General features: G+C 49.6%; 1 protein-coding gene across 8 annotated transcripts in view; it reads right to left on the reverse strand.

Moving 5' to 3' along the window:
- rapgef6 (Rap guanine nucleotide exchange factor (GEF) 6) overlaps positions 1-21,416 on the reverse strand; it is a 105,370-nt gene extending 83,954 nt beyond the window's left edge. For 7 of the 8 annotated variants that reach the window (XR_010332277.1, XM_064349807.1, XM_064349798.1 and 4 more), the window contains exon 1: positions 20,349-21,416. Coding sequence is in view for 7 of the 8 variants with exons in the window: in XM_064349807.1 (XP_064205877.1) it covers positions 20,349-20,417 (69 nt within the window). In the remaining variant the exon portion in view is untranslated. The remainder of the gene's footprint in view (positions 1-20,348) is intronic. The other variant, XM_064349800.1, reaches the window with a different exon arrangement.

A 21,416-nucleotide genomic window follows, 5' to 3' on the forward strand; every position in this document is an offset into this window, starting at 1 on the left:
TCTCAGTTACTCACAGCACCAGAGACTAGATCATCGCATCACCTCAAAGCGTGTGTGTGCTCATAATACACATGAGGTCAGCATTACATCACACACGAGGACGCATTAATCGTGTCATCGTGGAACACGGCGGCCAGTCCAGCGGTAAGAGTCAGACCGCCAGACGGGGCGCGTCGCGGCGTAACCGGAGCCTGGCGCGGCGTTTCCAGCGATGCATCACGCTGTCCGTTATAACCTGGGCGCTCCGTGCACACTGAACAGAGACGCGTCCGACGCGGTGTGCACACTGAACAGAGACGCGTCCGGCGCTCCGTGCACACTGAACAGAGACGCGTCCGGCGCGGTGTGCTGAGATCTGGGGCGACATTCTGAGCTTCCAGAGACAGAGCTCGCTGACACGCCACACAGACAGACAGACAGACAGAGAGGCAGGCAGACAGACAGACAGACAGAGAGGCAGACAGACAGAGAGGCAGTGGACCGGGGCAGGTTGGGTGGCTGGGTTATACTGGCTGGGTTAACGGAGAGCGTGAGTGCGCCTGCCATCTTTATAAAACAATGCTGGAAAGGACTGAAATCCCAGAAACTGCCACAGGAGGACGGTCCCGCCCTGTTCTGGCTCAGGAGCTGTCCAGCTCTCCACTCCAAGGCTACAGGACTAATATTACAAACAGGACCGAAGCACCAGGAGCAAAACAGCAACGGCTTTCAGTCTGCACAAAAACATGGCCAAAATCTCACCAACAGAACACCAGACACTGACACAATAAATTGGCTAAAACAATGGGACTCAAACAGAGCACGCCCAAGAGCATGAGAGGGGGAAAGGTCAAAGTTCATGAAGGGACAGCACCTTTTTTGAAATAATGGAGTTGCTGCTTGTTCAGAGGTTCTAAACTAGCACTAAAGAAAAAGCAGTACGCTTCTCACACAGAATTTCGCTTTTGCATTTCACAAACTCAGCATTTTTAATGCACACAGGAGAACTCGCAGGAGGAACAAAGACCTGGATATTTATAAGACATTCCAGCAATCTTCTGAGAAGCTTTCTTCTGAGAAATGGCTTAAAAAGGCCAACTAAAGGCCTGCATCGCTCAGACCATGCAGGGGCCACCGAGCGGGACAGTGGCAGATTGCTTTCTCACCATCGACTTCTGATCAAACTTAACTGGGTTAGTGAGCTGGACTTCTGCTCTGACAAGCATTATTTTCCTGGTGGGGGCAGGGGGGTGTGTCCGCAAGGCCCCCCCCCCCCCCAAACTCAATACCCGGACGCCACTGCTTCCTGTGAGAAGGATTGAGCAGCTGTAGATGGGGAGGTGGGGTGGGGGGCGGTGTCCAGTGGACATCAATATATAAAACACTCAATATGCTTCACCATGGCCTTGCCCCCTAGCCCCCCCCACCCCAACCTCCCCGCCACTGCGACACACCCCGCACCCCTCACCCCCCCCCCCATCCAAACCCCAGGCCTTCATTGATCTCTCTTTAAAACAGGCTGTCGATAGCCACAGACAGGATGTCAAAATTAACCAAGCAGACCATTTCCATGGACCTCCTCCCCCCTGACACCCCGGCCACGGACGCATCAGATGAATGGATGACGAGCTTTATCTGCATTAAGGCCAGAGATAATAACGCGGCTAAAAGCACGCAACGCTAAACTACAACGCAGCGTTAGCTTGGAACGACCTGAACTTCCTCTCAAGAGCGTGCGTGTTATTACACAGACAGAGAGAAAGTGGCATCCTTTTCGAGAAATAACATCTCTAAAACGTGAATAAACATTTTTTAAAACGCGTGGCACAAATCGCGCTGAAATGAAGCGTAATTCCAAACGGGCGAATGTTAGCAGCCGGTTTTCAGCGCGTGGGAGAGAGGCGCGGGAGAGACGCGTGGGAGAGACGCGGGAGGAGAGAGACGCGTGGGAGAGAGAGACGCGTGGGAGAGACGCGGGAGGAGAGACGCGGGAGGAGAGACGCGTGGGAGAGACGCGGGAGGAGAGAGACGCGTGGGAGAGAGAGACGCTGGAGAGAGAGACGCGTGGGAGAGAGAGACGCGTGGGAGAGACGCGGGAGGAGAGACGCGGGAGGAGAGACGCGGGAGAGACGCGTGGGAGAGACGCGGGAGGAGAGAGACGCGGGGGAGAGAGCGCGTGGGAGAGAGAGACGCGGGAGAGAGACGCGAGAGAGAGACGCGGGAGAGAGACGCGGGAGAGACGCGTGGAGAGACGCGGGAGAGAGAGACGCGTGGGAGGAGAGACGCGCGGGAGAGAGAGACGCGCGGGAGAGACGCGCGGGAGGAGAGACGCGGGAGGAGAGAGACGCGTGGGAGAGAGAGACGCGGGAGAGACGCGTGGGAGAGACGCGGGAGGAGAGAGACGCGTGGGAGAGAGAGACGCGTGGGAGAGACGCGGGAGGAGAGACGCGGGAGGAGAGACGCGGGAGAGACGCGTGGGAGAGACGCGTGGGAGAGACGCGGGAGGAGAGAGACGCGGGAGGAGAGAGACGCGTGGGAGAGACGCGGGAGGAGAGACGCGGGAGGAGAGACGCGTGGGAGAGACGCGGGAGGAGAGGCGCGGGATGCCGGTTTGTTTTTAAACTCCTCGCCTCGCGCGTGTCCTGAGCCGTCCCCTCTCCCTCGGAGACCGCCCACCGCCGTCCCCTCGGTGACATCACCTCAGCGGGGGGTTCGCCTCTGGACCCGCGAGGCCATTAACGAGTCTACTGTGACATCAGCCCCCCCCGGGGGGGTCGGGGGGGGCGAAAGAGAGTATCGGCGTTAAAATGCTGCCAGGGTGGGCAGAATAACCGCAAACTGTCTGTTTGAAATTCACGCTAAATATCTGCAGGCTGACTGCAGCCCAGTTCAGTTCGGATGGAACTATAACACTGAAGACCGCCAAACAAGCAGGAAAGACAACGCACACACTTCAGACTGTGTCCTGCACAGCATCGTTTCACTGATGAGGGCGATAAAAATAAAAATGCTCATATTTTAAGCCTCGTCGTAATCGATAAACACAGAGCGCGGGTTGTACATGAACATTTTTACTGAATTATTTTGATCTACATTACACACCTCTGAACCTGACCTAAAGGCTCAAATAAGAGCGCAACCCAACTCTATTCAAAAAGCCTTTTGATTAATAAAATAGTGCGCCCTTTTCAACCCCTGCAGTATGGTTTAAACAAATGGAGGCAAATTAAACAAAAGAACTGCAGAAGACACCTGGGATCAGCTGACTGCTTGTGCAACGATGCACAGCCCTGCACAACTTGGCTACCTCTACAGAACAGGTAAGGTCTGCTGCCACCTTCTGGCCACAACTCCACATGACCCACCCTGCTGTGCGATGATGTCATTTCTCTTCAGCTCACCTAGGGAGGGTGCTCAAAGTACACACAACAGCATGTTGTGAAAAATCATTCCATCCTTTTTTTTTTTTTTTTTTTTTTTTTTGGGAGTGGTGTGGTTTAATTTTTTGCGAAGGTCAAGTGTCACTGACATCAATGAACCCTGGAGGTCCAGCCCATTTAAACACTGGTCCCCCCCCCTCATATTGTAGCGGACTCCACAGCTGTGTATAAAAGTATAAAAGGCATTTGCTGCCGGTCCCTCGCTCAGTCTGCACCGCTCACAGCACCAGGAACACAACCCAGCGATTCATAGTCAGGGAAAGCAAACCGTGCGGCGAGCTCTGCAGCAGGGCAGTTTTATTAACCCCGCTACACAAACACGGCCGAGTATAACATTTCTCTGGGGGCAAAATCGCCTTTTTATTTCAGCCAGAAATGAGAAACAAGAGATTCCTTGTGTTTCCCCACATTAAAGGAAAGAGATGTCCTGAGGGTACGATGCTAGAGGGGTCCAAATAAAATAAAATAAAATTTTAAAAAAGGCATCTGGAAAGGGACTACTGTTGACATAATAAAATTTTTGGCAAACGTTAATCCATGTGAGTATGTTTCTACTTCATTAACATACATCACAGAGTCCAATTTCTTCTGCTTTATTTATTTGTGTGGGGTTTTTTTTGGACGTCAAAAGTGGACTGAGAAGGGAGGGGTTTGGAATGGGGGTCTGCCTGTAATGTTGTTGGGGGGGGGGGTACTTTGGGGAAATACATGCAATTTATGATCTGTTACCTTCGATATAAAAGGACATACTTGATCACAAATATGTCACACTTCGGGAGCGAGTGGTGAGAAGCTTCTAGAAGCTCGCCAGATACTCAACCCGATGCCCAGATACTCAACCCCATGTCCCATTTCCCATGTCCCCCCTCTCCGATTCTCAACCCCCGGAGGTCCCCGCTGGTCACAGGGTGTTTCCACGGTTACGTGACGGCAGAGAGTTTCCTCTGACCCGGCCCTAAGTGTTCACCTGAGCGTTCACCTGTGCATTCACCTGTGCATTCACCTGTGCGTTCACCTGTGCGTTCACCTGTGCATTCACCTGTGCGGCTCGATCAGCGGTCATAAGGAGCGCGGGAGCGGCGCGTTCGGGCTCCCGCGGTAAGGCTGGCGGTGCGTCCCCCGGTCTCCGTGGCAACGGGCCACGCCCACGCGCGATGGCTCGCTTCTGAAGTGCCGCAGCCTGTTTACACCGCTAACCCGCTGTGCGTGCGCACGCGTGCCCCGGGCCTCACGCTAATCCCGCCTGAGAGAGAGCGAGGGCGAGGCGGAGGAGGGCCGAGGGGGCAGCGAGGGGCAGCGAGGGACAGCTCCTACAGCAGGGCTCTTATTCTGAAACACACGCACACGGGGGGGGGGCACTCAGGCTGCGCTCCAAACGCCATCTACAAAAGCAAATCGCACCGCAAAACCCATCGATTCCCCCGCCCGCTTCCTGGAATTGGATCGGGGGGGGGGGGGGACGACAATTTGGTGGGCGGGGTAGAACCTGCGGAATGATCAAACACCTTTTCATGGCTCTCATTCCACACGCCCTTCATCCGACAGCGGACACAACCGCTTCTCTCTGCGCTGAAACTCAACTCTGGGAAAATGCATTTTCCTCACAGATTAAAATCGCGGGGGTGGTGGGGGGGTATTAAAAGGCCACTTCACCGCAATGGAAAGTGGGGAAAAAAAGAAAACGAGCCACAGTTGGCCTACGCTACGCCACCATGCTAGCTCTGACTCTCAGATCCCGCCAGACCAAACAGCAACACTCTTCTGAGGAGGAAAAAAAGGAAGAAAAAAATGAATGTTAAAAATAATAATAATTGGGTCGCCACGGTGACCAAGGAAAATGTTACGATGCCTGGTGTAAAAGGAGCTGACTGCAGTGGGAGTGCCGTCTCCATGGCGTTTCCACGGCGTTGTACAGGGTGGTAACCCGCCACTTCCGTGTATCAGAAAATTTACCATGGAAACAGGGTCGCCCGGGCGACACGTCACACCTGCAGGACACCCGACGCGCCGCCTGATCGCCAGTGTGGTGAAAACAGAAATCCACAGCGGTATAGGCTTACAGGGCGGCCCCTGTCCTGCCAATCACTGCCCGGTGCCAGCCAATGAAAAGAGGCCTTTCGTCTCTGGTGAAAACATTATGACTGAGGCAGTAATAATCACACAGGGGGGCGGCTCCCACCCAAGCTTCAACTCCATCGCAAAGCGCTGAACAGAGAAACTACAACCGTGGGGAGGGGAGGAGGGGGGGGGGAACCCCCACAGAAAACAGAACCCAGTCAGGAGAATCTTCAAAGGCCCAGATAAAAAGGCTCCGTAAAAGGGCCGGCACAGGAAAGGGCGCTATATACGTCAGACCGAAGCCAGATGGACGGTTCTTTAAGAGAAGTGCTGAGTGGATAAAGCTGGCGACGGCAGAGTCTTGTGACGGCTCTTCCCCTGATTCAGACGGCGAGGGAGAACGCCTGCAGCAGAGTCAATCGGGCCGGCTCCAGGAAGAGCAGGTGTTAGGAGAGAAGGTCTACAGGGATCCCCAGGTCCAGCTGAAGCCCCCCACCCCCTCAACGCTCTCAGGAGGCAACACACGAGGGGATCATCTACCCCAAAACCCAGCAACAATTCAGCTAACCCTCCAGAACAATCTACATCCACACTGAATTAATCCCAGTTCAAAATCATTCAGTCCCGATTCCACTTCACTATGAATACAACTGAAACTTTAATTAGACTACACGATGCAAAGCATCCATGACAAGCAATGTTTCGATGCATAAATATCCCGTTCTTTCAGTGGAATACAAATATGTCATTGTTTTGATTGGTTTTTTTAATATCTGGAGTGCAGCCATTAGGAAGAAAGCTGTTAATGGTTAACATGCTACTCCAGTGAAAAACAAAGTTATGCGTAGTCTAATCTGCACATTTTTCTGGTAACAGCCAGGAAATATTTAAAACATAATAATAACATGATTATTTGCCGCTAAGCAAAAAATGGCACATGGATCAGAACAACGTAATGAAGTCAAGCTGATAACAGCGTTTCTTTCACAGACGGACGTCCGCGCTTTTTTCGCGCGCACTTTTGAGAAGCGAGCACAGAACATTCGCCCTGACGGACGCTCGCGCCGGCGGTGCGGGGCCCGGGGACGGCGGGATGAGCAGCGGGGCGCGCGGCAGGCAGCGCCAGGGTGAGAACGGCGGCGTGGGAGCGGGGCGAGTTCCCGCACGCCTCCCCGCGCGTCTCTCCTGCCTCGGGGAAGAGCGCCAGGCTCCCGGTCGGGCCCGGTCTGCGACTCCAGCGTTCCCGTCAGACGCCTCCCCCCCCCCCCGTACAGCCGCTCGCATTCCACAGCGACCGCGCTTTAAAAACCTGGGAAGATTCGCGGGGAACGAAGGGACGGATTGGCCAGGAGCGCACGCAGCCGCTTTAAATATATTTTGCCAAGGAAATGAGGTCACGTGCGGAAAGGACCCGCACGCCCAGCGGGGCACTCGCGTCACCACGACGACACAAACATCACCCCTGGCCCGGTGACAGCCTGTCTGCACTGTGACATAAGACCCACCACGGAGAACGTGGCGATCCCCAAGTTTGAATAATTGCTTTCAAATCCCGGTAATCCATCACTCCACCGCTGCCTTACAGTGACAGTGAATAATAATTACATTTCGCTCCAGAGTTTTTTTGCTCAGATGAAAGAGAAATCGCTCCGACAACTCCAATAAAGTTATTACTTCAAATTCGGTGACGTTAACGTGTTTAGAGTATACACAACACATGCAGTGTTACACAATAACAGGACTTCACCTACAGGGCATAAACTGCACCACAGGGAATACATAACCAGGGCAAACTCCCTCTGTCTAAGCCCATCAGCTGCATTCTGCTCGTAAATCCTGCTTTCCATGTCCCATGACTCACAGCAAACAGGCGTATAAATATGTACAATGCCTGTATAAAAAATCTTATTTTATGTCTTATTATAGCTGACAAATTCAGCCAGAAGCCAGAGGCCGCAGCCGGACAGTGCGAGCCTGGATGTGGTAACTGGGACGCACCGACGCGCTGACGCATGTTTTCCGCGTTCCCGCCCAAAGCCATGACGCCGCGAGAGCTAAATCATTAGAAGAAGAAGCAGCGGTTTGTTTGTGTTGTTCTCCTTTAGCAGAGGCTGCGAGCGGATCGTTAGCTGCGGCGGTTAGCGTGTGAGCGCTGCTGCTCCTCCCGTTTCCCGCGGCTGCTCCCGACGCCGCTCTCGGGGAGGGCACGCACTGGAGGAGGAGCCGCTTCTTTAACCCCTCAAAGGAGTGAGGTCACAAACGCGTGGTTAGAATGTTCTCGACTGAACATTCTAACGCTGATGTCACAATCACTGCCGGTGGCTGAAAGCGACGGAGTTCCAGAACGCCGGCTTGGAACTTTGAAACAGACATTCCGAAGGCCCGACTCTTCAGAGAAGTGAACGGACTCGGGGGCTCAGAGGAAGGCCTGGTTTCCTCCGTCAGGATGGGGAGGAGACACCTGGGGACCGGGCTTCCGATCGGTCTGTAGGGAGGGGGTGGAGCCAGGGGCCCAGATGACGAGGCCTAGGCCCCCACTCCGTGTCCCGCGTTGCATGGGGGGGGGGGGTGCAGTTAATCAGTGTGATACACTTCCTCCTCCTGTACAGATTCTGTCCCTTCTGGGTGGAGGGGCGGGGGGGGTAGATGCTGATGGAGGCACAATGAGCCTCTGTGTGCCAATCTGAGGCCAAAAGGGGGCTGCTAAACTCCCCGAATATCACGGGGAGTGGGCATTGGGGGGGGGGGGGGGGCAGGGGTGTGGAAGCATAAACCTGCCAGAATGTGAACGTTAGCGTCGACTGGTTTAACGTTAAAATCTGATGGAAATTCATGGAAATGGAATCGTACACTTTGCCGTTTCATTCACTCGCCCTACGCTCACTTTGTGCTGAAACGAAAATCAAAAACACATGCCTTCGGACGGCAGGAGCAGCCCCTCGCTTGAGTACGCATAACGCACGCCCGAAAACGTGAGAGGAACTGCAAAAACTCATTTTACCTTTCTTTAAAGTCTTATGCAATGCTACTATATTAAAGTTGAAATGTAAACAATAATATTCCGACTACATTTTGGCAAGGTTTGAGCTGCACCTACAGAGGAAATGAAATCTCTAATCACAACAGTTTCTATTTTCACTTTTGACTGTCTATGTGAATAAGGCCTTTCAGCCTGAATGCTGCCACTACATCTGCGGGGCACAAGGAAATGTAATTCACACACAAAGATTCACGCTTCGATTAGCATCATAGCAGCCTTTCACACTAAACACAATAAAGAAGGAGACAGGGTATTCATAAAGGGAAATTAATTATAGCATTTACATTGTGGCTTATGTGATTCACGATCAAACAAGGGGAACACGATATGTGCGTACTATAAAGTACATGAAATGGCAAAGTGGACACAGCGTAAAGTGGACACGCTACACGGCTCCTGCGTGTGGAATTCGCAGCTCGTGCGACGCATGAGAGGAGCGCATAGCTGAGGCGCGCCGGCTCTCCCCCGCCACTCCCTGCACAAGTTAAAGGTTAACATGCCGGGGCATTAGAACCAGCCTGAATCTGCCCCAGGGTTAGAATCTGCCCCTCACCCCCCTGACCTCCCCCGCCCCCCCGCCAGCACAGCACGTGCTTCACAGAGCAATCTGAACGAGCGGTCCAGAGGGGGCGGGGCGGGGGGGGGGGGAGGGGGGCGAATGCTTCGCATTGCCCGGGGCGACCGTACGGCATTCCAGCCGCGAACGTCAGCGGAGGAGGCAGTGCTCCGGCGGCTAGCGCCGGTCCAGCCTCATTCCTGCAGCAGAGCGGGGAGGCAGTCTGCAGAGTGGAGAGGCAGTCTACAGAGTGGAGAGGAGGAGAGGCAGTCTGCAGAGTGGAGAGGAGGAGAGGCAGAGAGGCAGAGTGGAGAGGAGGAGAGGCAGTCTGCAGAGTGGAGAGGCTGTCTGCAGAGTGGAGAGGAGGCGAGGCAGTCTGCAGAGCGGAGAGGAGGAGAGGCAGTCTGCAGAGTGGAGAGGAGGGAGGCAGTCTGCAGAGTGGAGAGGAGGAGAGGCAGAGAGGCAGAGTGGGAGAGGGCAGTCTGCAGAGGAGAGGCTGTCTGCAGAGGGAGAGGAGCGAGGCAGTCTGCAGGCGAGAGGAGGAGAGGCAGTTGCAGAGTGGGAGAGGAGGAGAGGCAGTCTGCAGAGTGAGAGGAGGAGAGGAGCTGCAGAGGCAGTTGCAGAGGGGAGGGAGAGGCAGTCTGCAGAGTGGAGAGGAGGAGAGGCAGTCTGCAGAGCGGAGAGGAGGAGAGGCAGAGAGGCAGTCTGCAGAGTGGAGAGGAGGAGAGGCAGTCTGCAGAGCGGAGAGGAGGAGAGGCAGTCTGCAGGGAGAGGGGAGAGGAGTCTGCAGAGGGAGAGGAGGAGGCAGTCTGCAGGCGAGAGGGAGGAAGGAGAGGCAGTCTGCAGAGCGGAGAGGCAGTGAGGTAGTCTGCAGAGAAAGAGGAGGAGAGGCAGTGTGCAGGGGGGAGAGGGGGAGAGGCAGTCTGTAGAGTGGAGAGGCAGTGAGGTAGTCTGCAGGGCAGAGAGGTGTAGAGGCAGTCTGTAGAGTAGAGAGGCAGTGAGGTAGTCTGCAGGGCAGAGAGGTGTAGAGGCAGTCTGTAGAGTAGAGAGGCAGTGAGGTAGTCTGCAGGACAGAGAGGTGTAGAGGCAGTCTGTAGAGTGGAGAGGCAGTGAGGTAGTCTGCAGGGCAGAGAGGTGTAGAGGCAGTCTGTAGAGTGGGAGGCAGTGAGGTAGTCTGCAGGGCAGAGAGGTGTAGAGGCAGTCTGTAGAGTAGGCAGGAGGATGCAGGATGAGGTGTAAATCTGGAGAGGCAGAGGTAGTGCAGGCGAGGGTTGTAGGTGAGGCGTGGTAGTCTGCAGGCAGAGGTGAGAGGCAGTCTGTAGGTAGGAGGCATGGGTAGCTGCAGAGAGGTGTAGAGGCAGTCTGTAGAGTGAGAGGCAGAGGTAGTCTGCAGGGCAGAGAGGTGTAGAGGCAGTCTGTAGAGTGGAGAGGCAGTGAGGTAGTCAGCAGGCAGGGTGTTGGGCATCTGTAGGTGGAGGCAGTGACTCAGCAGCGAGTAGCATGGAGTCTCCTTCTCATGCACCAGAGCCCAGCACGGCCCAAGATAAAAGAGTGTTATTTCAGTCACAAAATGTGTTCTGAGCACCAGCCCAAGAATGCGGGGGTTGGGCAGGGGGTGGGGCTGTTTTTTTACTGCATACTGACAAAATCCAAAGCACAGATGTTCCTGGCAGGCATTGTTTTGGTTTGTAAGATCAGAATGAAGGGAAATTGCCTAGTGAAGCTGTGGTGTGTTTGGCCATTGTGCTGTAACTGGTGACTCAGCTGCACCTCTGGAGCTCCCTCTCACACAGAAGCCCAGCCACGCGTCGCACAGACCCCTTCCCACAGCGGTGCGGTCCCAAACTCCACTCAACAAACCTGAGATTCTACACCCAAACTCCACTCGACAAACCTGAGATTCTACACCCAAACTCCACTCGACAAACCTGAGAGTCTACACCCAAACTCCACACTCAAACCTGAGCTTGTACACCCAAACTCCACACTCAACAAACCTGAGACTCTACACCCAAACTCCACTCAACAAACCTGAGATTCTACACCCAAACTCCACTCGACAAACCTGAGATTCTACACCCAAACTCCACTCGACAAACCTGAGATTCTACACCCAAACCCCTTTCGACAAACATGAGATTCTACACCCAAACTCCACTCGACAAACCTGAGATTCTACACCCAAACTCCACTCGACAAACCTGAGATTCTACACCCAAACTCCACTCGACAAACCTGAGATTCTACACCCAAACTCCACTCGACAAACCTGAGATTCTACACCCAAACTCCACTCGACAAACCTGAGATTTTACAGCCAAATTTAAAATAAAAAACAAGCTGAAAAACCATTTCTCTTTTTTCTTCTCCAGGGGGGCACTCAAACTGTCGCACGGAGGCACGAGACCAGTTTTTCTACAAGTTAATTAAATCAGCTTTAATAAGGCTGCCATGGTGACAGCTTCAACCCTGGAGCCAATAGCTGCACATCACAGAGGATCTGAGGAGCAGAAAGGAAAGACAAGGCCTTTCGCTGTCTGACCCAGCGCTGCTCACACACCAAGGAAGTCACAATTAAACAGTCTGAAACCAGCGAAGAACAACCACACAGAAACTCCTGTCTGCTAATTTAACGCGGCTAATCCGCTCCAGCTATCAGTGCTCCTGTGTGTGCGTATCCATACGTTAGCACACATGCGCAACACACAGCTTCTGTGCAGAATCCCACTCATTTTCACCTGAAATCTGCTGTGCAGACAACTGCGTCTGTAAAATAAATGTATAGATGGACAGCATCGACGAGGAGACATAACAGCACATGAAGAGAGTCTGGCCCACTGTATGACGCTAGAATCCGCTTCACGGCTGGGTGCAGAGTTGCATAATCTAATATAAAGTTTACTCACATTCCACCCCATAATACGTTTTGAAACTCAAATGTTCCAAATGTAGTTTTTGATGGCCAGTTTTGCCTTGGTGTTATTTTTAGTCTCTGGCACAATATAGCCTAAATGAGTTTGCCTGCTTCTCATTTCACGTGGAAGGGTAAAAAAACACAAAACATTTGAGCCACAGTGTAAAATGAAAATGTTAAATAAAAAAAAACCACTTCACCACCGTCGCCGAGGGAAACCCCGGACTCTGCCCCCCCCATTCTGGATCAGAGTGACAGCTGCACCATTTACAGTGAGTCTCAGGTCTAAAGGTCTGTTAAAGCAGGGGTTACTGCTGCCGCAGGTATTAGCCTGTTAATCTGTTTATTATGCCTGCTAATCTCCAGGCTTTTGTACAGACCTGTGGACTCTGGCCCAGAGGTGTGGTTTTACCGCAGATATTATCGCAGGTGAGAGTTTGAGGCAAAGTGCCTGTTCACGGCTGGACTCCCGCTCGGTATGCACCGAAACTCCCGCAAACATTTACAACCGAGCCCCGCCGCCATCTCCAACCCCACCCCGCCGACATCTCCAACCCGGCCACGCTGACATCTCCAACCCGGCCACGGCCAGCCCCGCCCAGCCCCGCCAACATCCCCAACTCCACCCCCACCCCACCAACATTTCCAACCCGGCCCCGCCAACATCCCCAACATTCCCAACCCCACCTCCCCAACATCTCCAACCCAGCTCTGCCAACATCCCCAACATCCCCAACCCCACCTCCCCAACATCCCAATTCCCAACCCCACCTCCCCAACATCTCCAACCTAGCACTGCCAACATCCCCAACATTCCCAACCCCACCTCCCCAACATCTCCAACATCCCCAACCCCACCTCCCCAACATCCCCAACATTCCCAACCCCACCTCCACAACATCTCCAACCCAGCCCTGCCAACATCCCCAACATTCCCAACCCCACCTCCCCAACATCTCCAACTCGGGCCCAGCCCGCCCGGTCCCGCCGGCAAATACGGGCTGCGGGAGACACAAAAGGCGGCGGTGTTTCCCCCAAAACAGCGGCCCTTCCGCACACAAACGCGGGGCCGGTGAAGACCGGCGGCGGGACGAACGCCTTCAGGCCGCAGACCCGCGCGCGGGTGGCAGTTATACGGCACGTCTGACGGCAGGACGGGACCCACGGGAGAGAGCGCCAGGAGGAGCCCCCCCACCCCCCCCCAGGCTGCTATTCGACGGTCCTCCCATCTGAGCCGCCCCGCTAACCTGTTCTCCTTCATGTGGACTTTGGGGATTTTATTAGAGCTACAAAGGCCCTTTCAGCTCCCGGGTCAGCGGCAGGTCACGTTTACTCAAACAGCTTCTACACATTCCACAGACTCTATTATTACTTTTTTATTTCACTCTCTCTCTCTCTCCCTGTGCCTCTCTTCTCGTCTCTCTCTCCCTGTCCCAGTCTCTCTCTCCCCATCCTCGATTCCAAACTTGTAAAGATTTGATCCATTAATATCAGCTTAAACATAACTGAACTGATCCAAAACCCACCCTGCTCTTGGCATGAGGCACAGCAGTCTCACACCTCTCATAAGCCTACATTTCTACCTCCATCCAGAGAGCGCTGAGCCTACCAACAAAAAAATGATGAGTGACTTTATGGTGCCATTTTAGGGTGCCTATTACATATGACCAGCCAGACAGCTGTTCTGATGGACAGTATAAATCACAGCTCAAACAGAACAGAGTCAGATCAGCGCATAGAAACACTGGGCTGAACAAACCAGCAGGAATACCGATGGTAAAACAGCAATTTCACTGTTTCTGAACTGCGTTTTTATCACTTAGATGAGCTGCAAACTCCCAAGTTCTCTTTTGCAGTGATGATGTGTGGAATCAGAGGGGGCGGGGAATGCAAAAGGACCGCACAGCCAATCAGATGCAGGAACAGCTGCACGTATAAAAATACCTATCTGCATAAATAAATTAATAGTAATCACATCACACTTGTTGCATTGCTCTTAATTAGTCAGCCGTCCTTATCTTAATGTCAAATAACTGCAAGAACAATTAGCAAAATGCAGAGAAACACAGGCAAATGCACTTTGTCTACACCCCATGCATTTTGTCACCCAGCTTTGACTAAGTCATGAAATGCATGATGACATCACTTTATTCAAGAGCACAGAACTGTAGTTTCAGTCCAGCCCTTCCCCCGATACCTAATGCATGTGCTCATGTGCGAGAATCTGACTACCTTCAAACGCAGACTAAAGACTCATCTCTTCAGGCTGCACCTCTCCCCACCCCTCCCTAGCCTATAGTTTAGCTCAGTGTACCTAGTTAGGCTAATACAATCACGTTAGTTTTTATTTGGCAGGATTGTTTTTGTCTGATACTGATTAGGCAAATGTGATTTCAGTGCTAGTTTGTATTTGGCAGGATTGTTTGTTTGTTTGCTGAACAGGTTACTCTACAGGGTTGGAGTCCTGATCTATGTGGTCACTTCTGGCACTACGATCTTTACTTCACTCTAGTGTGTTTCTTTTGCACCTCTGCACCTTGAACTAATGCACTTGTTGTACGTCGCTCTGGATAAGAGCGTCTGCTAAATGCCTGTAATGTAATGTAATGCTCTGACTTAGCCTCAAACTGGCTTCTTGGCCTTCTTCAGGTCTTCAGAAATTCACCATGTGCACCATATCTTTCCACCGCTCCCCACTGTAAGCCCTGCACACACCGAGCCAACTGCTCGACAACACCGTGCACTCAGAAAATCCACTGGGCGTTCTGCAGCAGCTGGCCATGGACAGATGTAGAGATGGGACGGGAGCCATTTTGCCTGAATCCAAACACCAGATCTTGGTCAGAAGTTGCTACAGACTTTTTAACTCTTTGAAGGGTATGTTTCTTTTTGTTTGTTTTAAGTCAGTGTTCTAGAACTCCACTGCAGAGTGGAGTCAGTGGCAGTGACTGTGACATCAGCAGTAGAATGTTCAGTCGAGAACATTCTAATCACACACTTGTGATCCCACACCTTAAAGGGCTGAGAGACGCCAAGCTAATAATCAAACAGCACACAGCAGGAATGTAGGCTACACTGTGAGGTTCTTTTGAGCTTGTGTGTCAAATAAACAACGTGGCAGGAAAATTCTGTCAAGAAAACGAAACCCAAATGAAAACCAAATGTAAAAGGACACTAGAGATGAGTCAGACACAGACCCACAATCAGACAGGCATCTCCGCACTCCAAACACCTTTTCTAACACGTGTAAAAGTTTAGTCCAGGGTGAGTTAAGAGCAGGATGGATGCTTCACGTCCCTCCTGCTTGTTCATTTTCTGTCCTCTCCGAACAGACTCGGCGAAGGACGGACGAACCCCCCCCCCCCCCGGGGTCAAACGCACAAGGGCTTTACACAGCCGCGAGTTTCCCAAAGATCCCCGTTCAGCAAGTTACCACAAGCACAAACAAACCGCAAACAGCCAGGGGAGGTTGACCAATACATAACCGCCTTTCCTACAGCATTACTGCTAATATCAGAGAGAGAATCACAGAGCAATCAGGAAAACGTCTAAATGGCTGCCACAAATACAAAGGCAGTAAAAGTGTAATGAAATACCTGGGCGTTTCAGGTAGCTCATACCTTTCAGTGTCCTGGCGGTACTTTAAGTGCTCTGGAAAGCATCCGTGGCCAGTCGGCCGTATAGCTACTATGGCTCAGTCGTTAACACGGACCGAATGTGTGCGTCAGGTTCTCAAGAAGCAGTCTTGCCTTATGATGTTCAACAGCAGCTGGGTCTGCATACAAAGCCTCATTTAAATGGACTTGAAAGAAAGCCTCTTAAAGGCAATTCAATTATACTTAAATTCAATTTTATTTGCATGGCGCTTTTTTTTTTATACAGAGAACTGTCACAAAGACACTTTACAGAGTAGCAAGGCAAGAGACAGCGCAAAAAGAGCAAACAGAGCAAACACCAGACCTGAACCGCCTAACAGCAAGCACATGAGGTTAAAAAAAAAACTCCCCAGTGGGAGAAAACCCCTGAAAGGCAATGCTGAAGCTGTACGTGTGGTGGAATCACATATTTTTGCTTTTTTAGCCAATACACAAAGTCAGTATTAGCATCAGCTAGCTCTCTATGGGCTTTTCAAGGCATCTGAACGCTAACAATGCTAACAACACATACAGCAAAGTTCTCACTGTTCTCTACCATGACCGTACCAGAGCCTGATCAGTTGCCAAGCAAAGTCAGCAAAAAAGGTTTTCAGTTTGGATAACAATAAATGGCTCTTAATAATTCAGTATCAAGCAGGCATCCTTATTTACACAACTGCTCTCGCTGGCCAGTTTGACCTTCCATCTCCCACAAAACTCACATTCAATCCGGATCGCAACATAAGCACTGGTGCATATGTGCCCGAACAATCTTTAAAAAGCAGGTTCATATAGTTCATTTAAACAGAATAATTGAAAACCTTTGACAAACACTATAGCAAACAAATGACATCCGACTCTCTGTATGTTCATGAAGTAGGCTATGTTTTTTTTCTTTTACCATTTCCTGTCTGAGCATCAGTCAGAAACAAAGGAACTCCCCTGCAAACACACACACACCAAATCCACTGAGCTTAAACTATTCTCCACATTTAAGAAACGCAAACCACAGTGCCTTGACTTACAGTTGACGAGACTGTGACTTTTAAAAATATAACATGTTGGTAATTCCAAAACTGAAACAGTGTGCGTGTGAAATTCCAAGAATGTTTATTTGGCTCATGCCAGTGGTAAATTGTAGCCACAATACATTTAGGCCCTGTATACTCTTCTGTTTTAAAACAGGACAAATCTTTTGTTTTGCAAATAACACAAATCCTTGCTTCCTCTTGTCACTGGAGAGTGTTTTGTTTTCACCACTTTGTGCCCATTCATATTTAAACACTTTCCCTTCGCATTAATGAAAAAGAAAAACATTAACCAACGACAGTAAACCACCGCCTCTCACATTATTGGGTAAAACAATAGACAAGTGGTCCCCGTTACATTTAGATTACATTAGCTCGGTCGGTGCAATAAATTGTGCGTTCATGGAAAAACAAGTTGACTGCATTTCAGTTTTAAAAATGGACATTTCATTAAGCGGAACTTATTCCTCCGTGCTGCCGAGGATTCATTAGCCTACGCTGTGAATAACTGAGGCTCAGCAGGCACTCTCATCATCAATATTTTACACATTTAGCGCCTGCTAACCGAAGTGTCAGGGTGCAAACGCCCGAGGCGGAGAAGGCATTAAGCCGTCTAGTCCTCCTGCCTGTAGGGGGCATATGTTCTAACAGAGCCCGGCTCTCCGAGCGAGCAGCAGCGCAGTATAATGGTTAAAAAAAAACTTTCCTCGTACCCAAAAATGTTCCCAGGTGTGACACTACCGTTGTACCCTTGAGCAAGGTACTCAGCCTGAACTGCTTCTGTATACACACACACAGGCCACTTTTTTTAGGTACACCTTGCTAGTACCGGGTTGGTCTTCTGCTGCTGTAGCCCATCTGCTTCAAGGTTCGACATGTTGTGCGTTCAGAAATGCTCTTCTGCATACCTTGGTTGTAACAAGTGGTTATTTGAGTTACTGTTGCCTTTCTATCAGCTCAAACCAGTCTGGCCATTCTCCATTTTCGCCCAGAGAACTGCCGCTCACTTGATATTTTCTCTTTTTCGGACCATTCTTTGTAAACCCTAGAGATGGTTGTGCGTGAAAATCCCAGTAGATCAGCAGTTTCTGAAATACTCAAACCAGTCTGTCTGGCACCAACAACCATGCCACGTTCAAAGTCGCTTAAATCACCTTTCTTCCCCATTCTGATGCTTGGTTTGAACTTCAGTAGAACGTCTGGACCATGTCTACACGCCTAAATGCATTGAGCTGCTGCCACGTGATTGGCTGATTAGATATTTGCGTTAACAGGTGCAGTTTGCAGTTGAACAGGTGTACCTAAAAAAGTGGTCGGTGAGTGTATATCCAGCTGTAGAAATGGATACTGTGTTAAAAAAAAAGAAAAAAAAAAAAAAAATTTCAATAAAAAATCTGTGTAAGTCACTCTGAATAAGAGCGTCTGCTAAATACCTGTAAATGTAATGCAATCTGAGCAGTAAAAGAGTCTATGCAAATCTTTATGTTCACGGCCTCCCTTGGCTGATTAATCCTTCGCACACACACCCCCACCGCACTGTTTATTCCCATTAAACACTAGGCTCTGAAGTTTTACTTGTGTTTTTTCCATCAACAGGCTCTAAAGAACTTTGGTTTCTTTAAAATAAATAAAACAAAAGCTACAAATTGCTGTAGCCTGCTCCCTGGTATTCATTTCAGGCAAACAGTGGACTGGCACTCAAAGGAGCTTTTCAGCCAAAATGACTATAGACTGCTAGCCTATTGTAATTAAATGCTTACACCACAAAACACTGCAGCATTTGCATGAATCAAGAGGTATACAAGTGGAAAACAATGAAAAACCGTAACTATTTAGGCTAAACGCTTTGAGGGGCTAAAATTAAAACGTCAGCTTCAACTCCATTTTTATCTCTTACAGGGATGATTGCTGAATACTCTGGAATCAGCAAAAAAAAACAAATGAAGGTTAGAGCAAACATCTGCGCATCAGACACAGAAATCACATGAGCGAGACACGAATGAATCACTTGAGCCATTTCCAAAAATCTTCTCCACGGACATCAACAGCAACAGCTCAATGACTCTGGGAAAACAGGAGCCGACAGAATATAATTTTCCAGGATATTATCCGCAGCCGATTCAGAACTTTCACTCACAAAAGGAGATTCAATCCCCTACTTACAATGTGGTGAAAACTACAGGCCGACTAATGCAGGGCTTCAATTTCACCAAAACAGGTTCAAGGACACATGTATCACTAGAACAGGGCAAGTCCTCCAGTAAGGACCTGAAAGACTCCTGTTCAAATTTTAAGTAGCCTCGTCTGTTTTTCCAGCTTTAGTCCAGATGTATGGACGACCAGAGGACAGAATGGCCCTCCGGTTTGCCAAGTGATTTACTGAAAACTGCGACAAATCCACAACAATAAACTATGTTATCTGTGCATCAATGTGCAGCCAACTGGCCAGAGCTTTAACAAGTCAAAATAGGGGGGAGGAGGCGGCACTAGATGATTTCTCCTCGCTTTAAGAACGTTCTTCCACTTGCATAATATTTTATTTTAAAACAGTAAGTTCCAAAAGGGGTTCTGTTGCTCTGGCAGAAATTACACTACCTAATAAAGATCACTTATTCTCTCTGCTTCAGATACATTTTGATATACAGGTCAGCAAGGCGCACTGTGACTACGAGGTATGATCAGCAGAATTTTATCTTTGATCAGAGCAGAACTGACCACCAATCTTTCTGCTGCGAGTTTCTCAAACCAAGGACAGGGCTGATTGCGAGTAAAACTGGACTCCGCCTGTCAAGTTCTGACAGCACCAAGCCTGCATTCAGTTCCACAAAACTAAACACACCAACCACACAGGCGATGCGGGCTATCGCATCGCTTACGACACAACCGAAAATGCCAAAGAGCTGAGCGACCGTGTTCCTGTATCGACCTGGCTAACTCAGCCAGCTAATCATGGAGTCACACAGGATGCACACACCCTGTTGGAATTGGTTAGACGCGCGTTAAAGTCAGGCTAGCTTAGCTCGTTACAACATGCAGGCATGCATGCAACAACAATAAAAAAATAGCTGATGTTCAGTAGCCAAGCATTAATTATGAGCAACAAAATGACATCATACACTTTAATCAACTGACCAATTTAGCGCAACGCCACTAAGTGTAATCTAGCTACTACTATGTAGATCAATTTCTAGGTATCTAACTAGCTACCGAATTGTACAATTATTCGTGGCGATACACTCAAGTTAATATTATCCATTCTCACTGTGACGCTACAATCTGTTTATCCAGTAAGGTGTACTGTAAACTGTGTAAACGAATCTGCCGGTAGATAATTAATCAGATAGTGTATTTCCATGAAGCCAGTTTACAAACAGCTAACTTAGCCAACAACTCTTCTAGACTCAATGACCAGAGGCTAATTCAGGTGCAACGGCTAGCTAACTACATGTATTCACACTGAAACAGCCAGCGAATTGACGAGATTTAAAGAAAATAAATAGCGATTTGCATCGAGATAGCTTGCTTTTAAGCGACATGAGTAACTAATCCAGACATGAAAGTACATTCAAATGACGAGGAATTTCAATTAGCATACTGTTAAATCTCAGTAGCTCGTAGCTACCTAACTTAGCTAAAAAGTTTGCTAGACTAAACCGGATTCACGGTAGCTAGTGATTAAAAATGAACGTTAACGTTACCTCTGCCGTCCGTAGAGAAGGTGGTTTCTTCAAAGCTTGTTTGAATGAAATATCCATGAAAGCAGTCATTGTCTGTCATGTAGCTAGCATTTGATGTTTCAATTTCCAAAAAAAAAAAAAAAACTTCGTCAGCCACAACTCCAATTTATTTCAGCTGCTGATCTCCCAACTGGTGGCCCTTTCCCTCGTCCAAGCATGGATTTAAGGATTTCCCGTAGAGCATTAGTTTTTTAACCAAGCCAAACAGCTAACCAGTCTCTCCCACAACTGCCGAATAGTGCTACACAATCCCAGATGTTTTATTTAAGGAAGAACAGATTCGCAATTGACTTGCAGGAATTAAAAAGTAATTCATTTTCCCGTATGTCTTCATTCACTTAAGTTATCCTGCGAACTGTGGCAGTGCACCGTTGTTAGAAAGCTAGCCGAAGATGGTTAAACAAGTAGTCAGCCGCTGGGTAAAGTTAAATTTTGTTCTCAATCGGTGTCTAATCCTTGGCCAGAGATCCAATCCTCAAACAAACTTAGTCCAATTGAAACTAAAACCACTAGTCTAGCTAGCTAATACACTGTTATGTTCCTTGAAAGATTATATAGTTTTCAGTTTACAAAAGACAAAAACAATAATTAATATGTTGTTGACACAACTGGCTATCTTGACATAAAATCTGGATTTGACTGGTACTACTGTAAAATTAACTGGCAGTAAAGTAGCACACAGCTAGCAAGCTAGCTGGCTAGTTTTCAGACATGTTTCTGGAGCTAACAGGCAAGCTAGCTAACTCACTTCAATAGTTTGTCCCTGCAATCACGTTCAACTTTATAGCCAACACAGTTAACTTACAGCTATAAACATGTGTGTTGTTCGCACAAAAAACTAGCTAGTTACAAAGTTTTAACCTTCAGTTCCCCGTCAAACTAAACTTCTTTTGAGTCAAAATACCTACGTAACCAACTAAGAAGCAATGCATTTAATCCTTGTTTATTGGAAGTTCATTCTCCATCGATGTATTTTCCTCTCTGTTTTCTCCCGGACTGCGGGCAACTCCACTCCCATGGAAATGCAAA

The sequence above is a fragment of the Anguilla rostrata genome, chromosome 9, assembly GCF_018555375.3.
Source record: "Anguilla rostrata isolate EN2019 chromosome 9, ASM1855537v3, whole genome shotgun sequence".
NCBI lineage: Eukaryota > Metazoa > Chordata > Actinopteri > Anguilliformes > Anguillidae > Anguilla > Anguilla rostrata.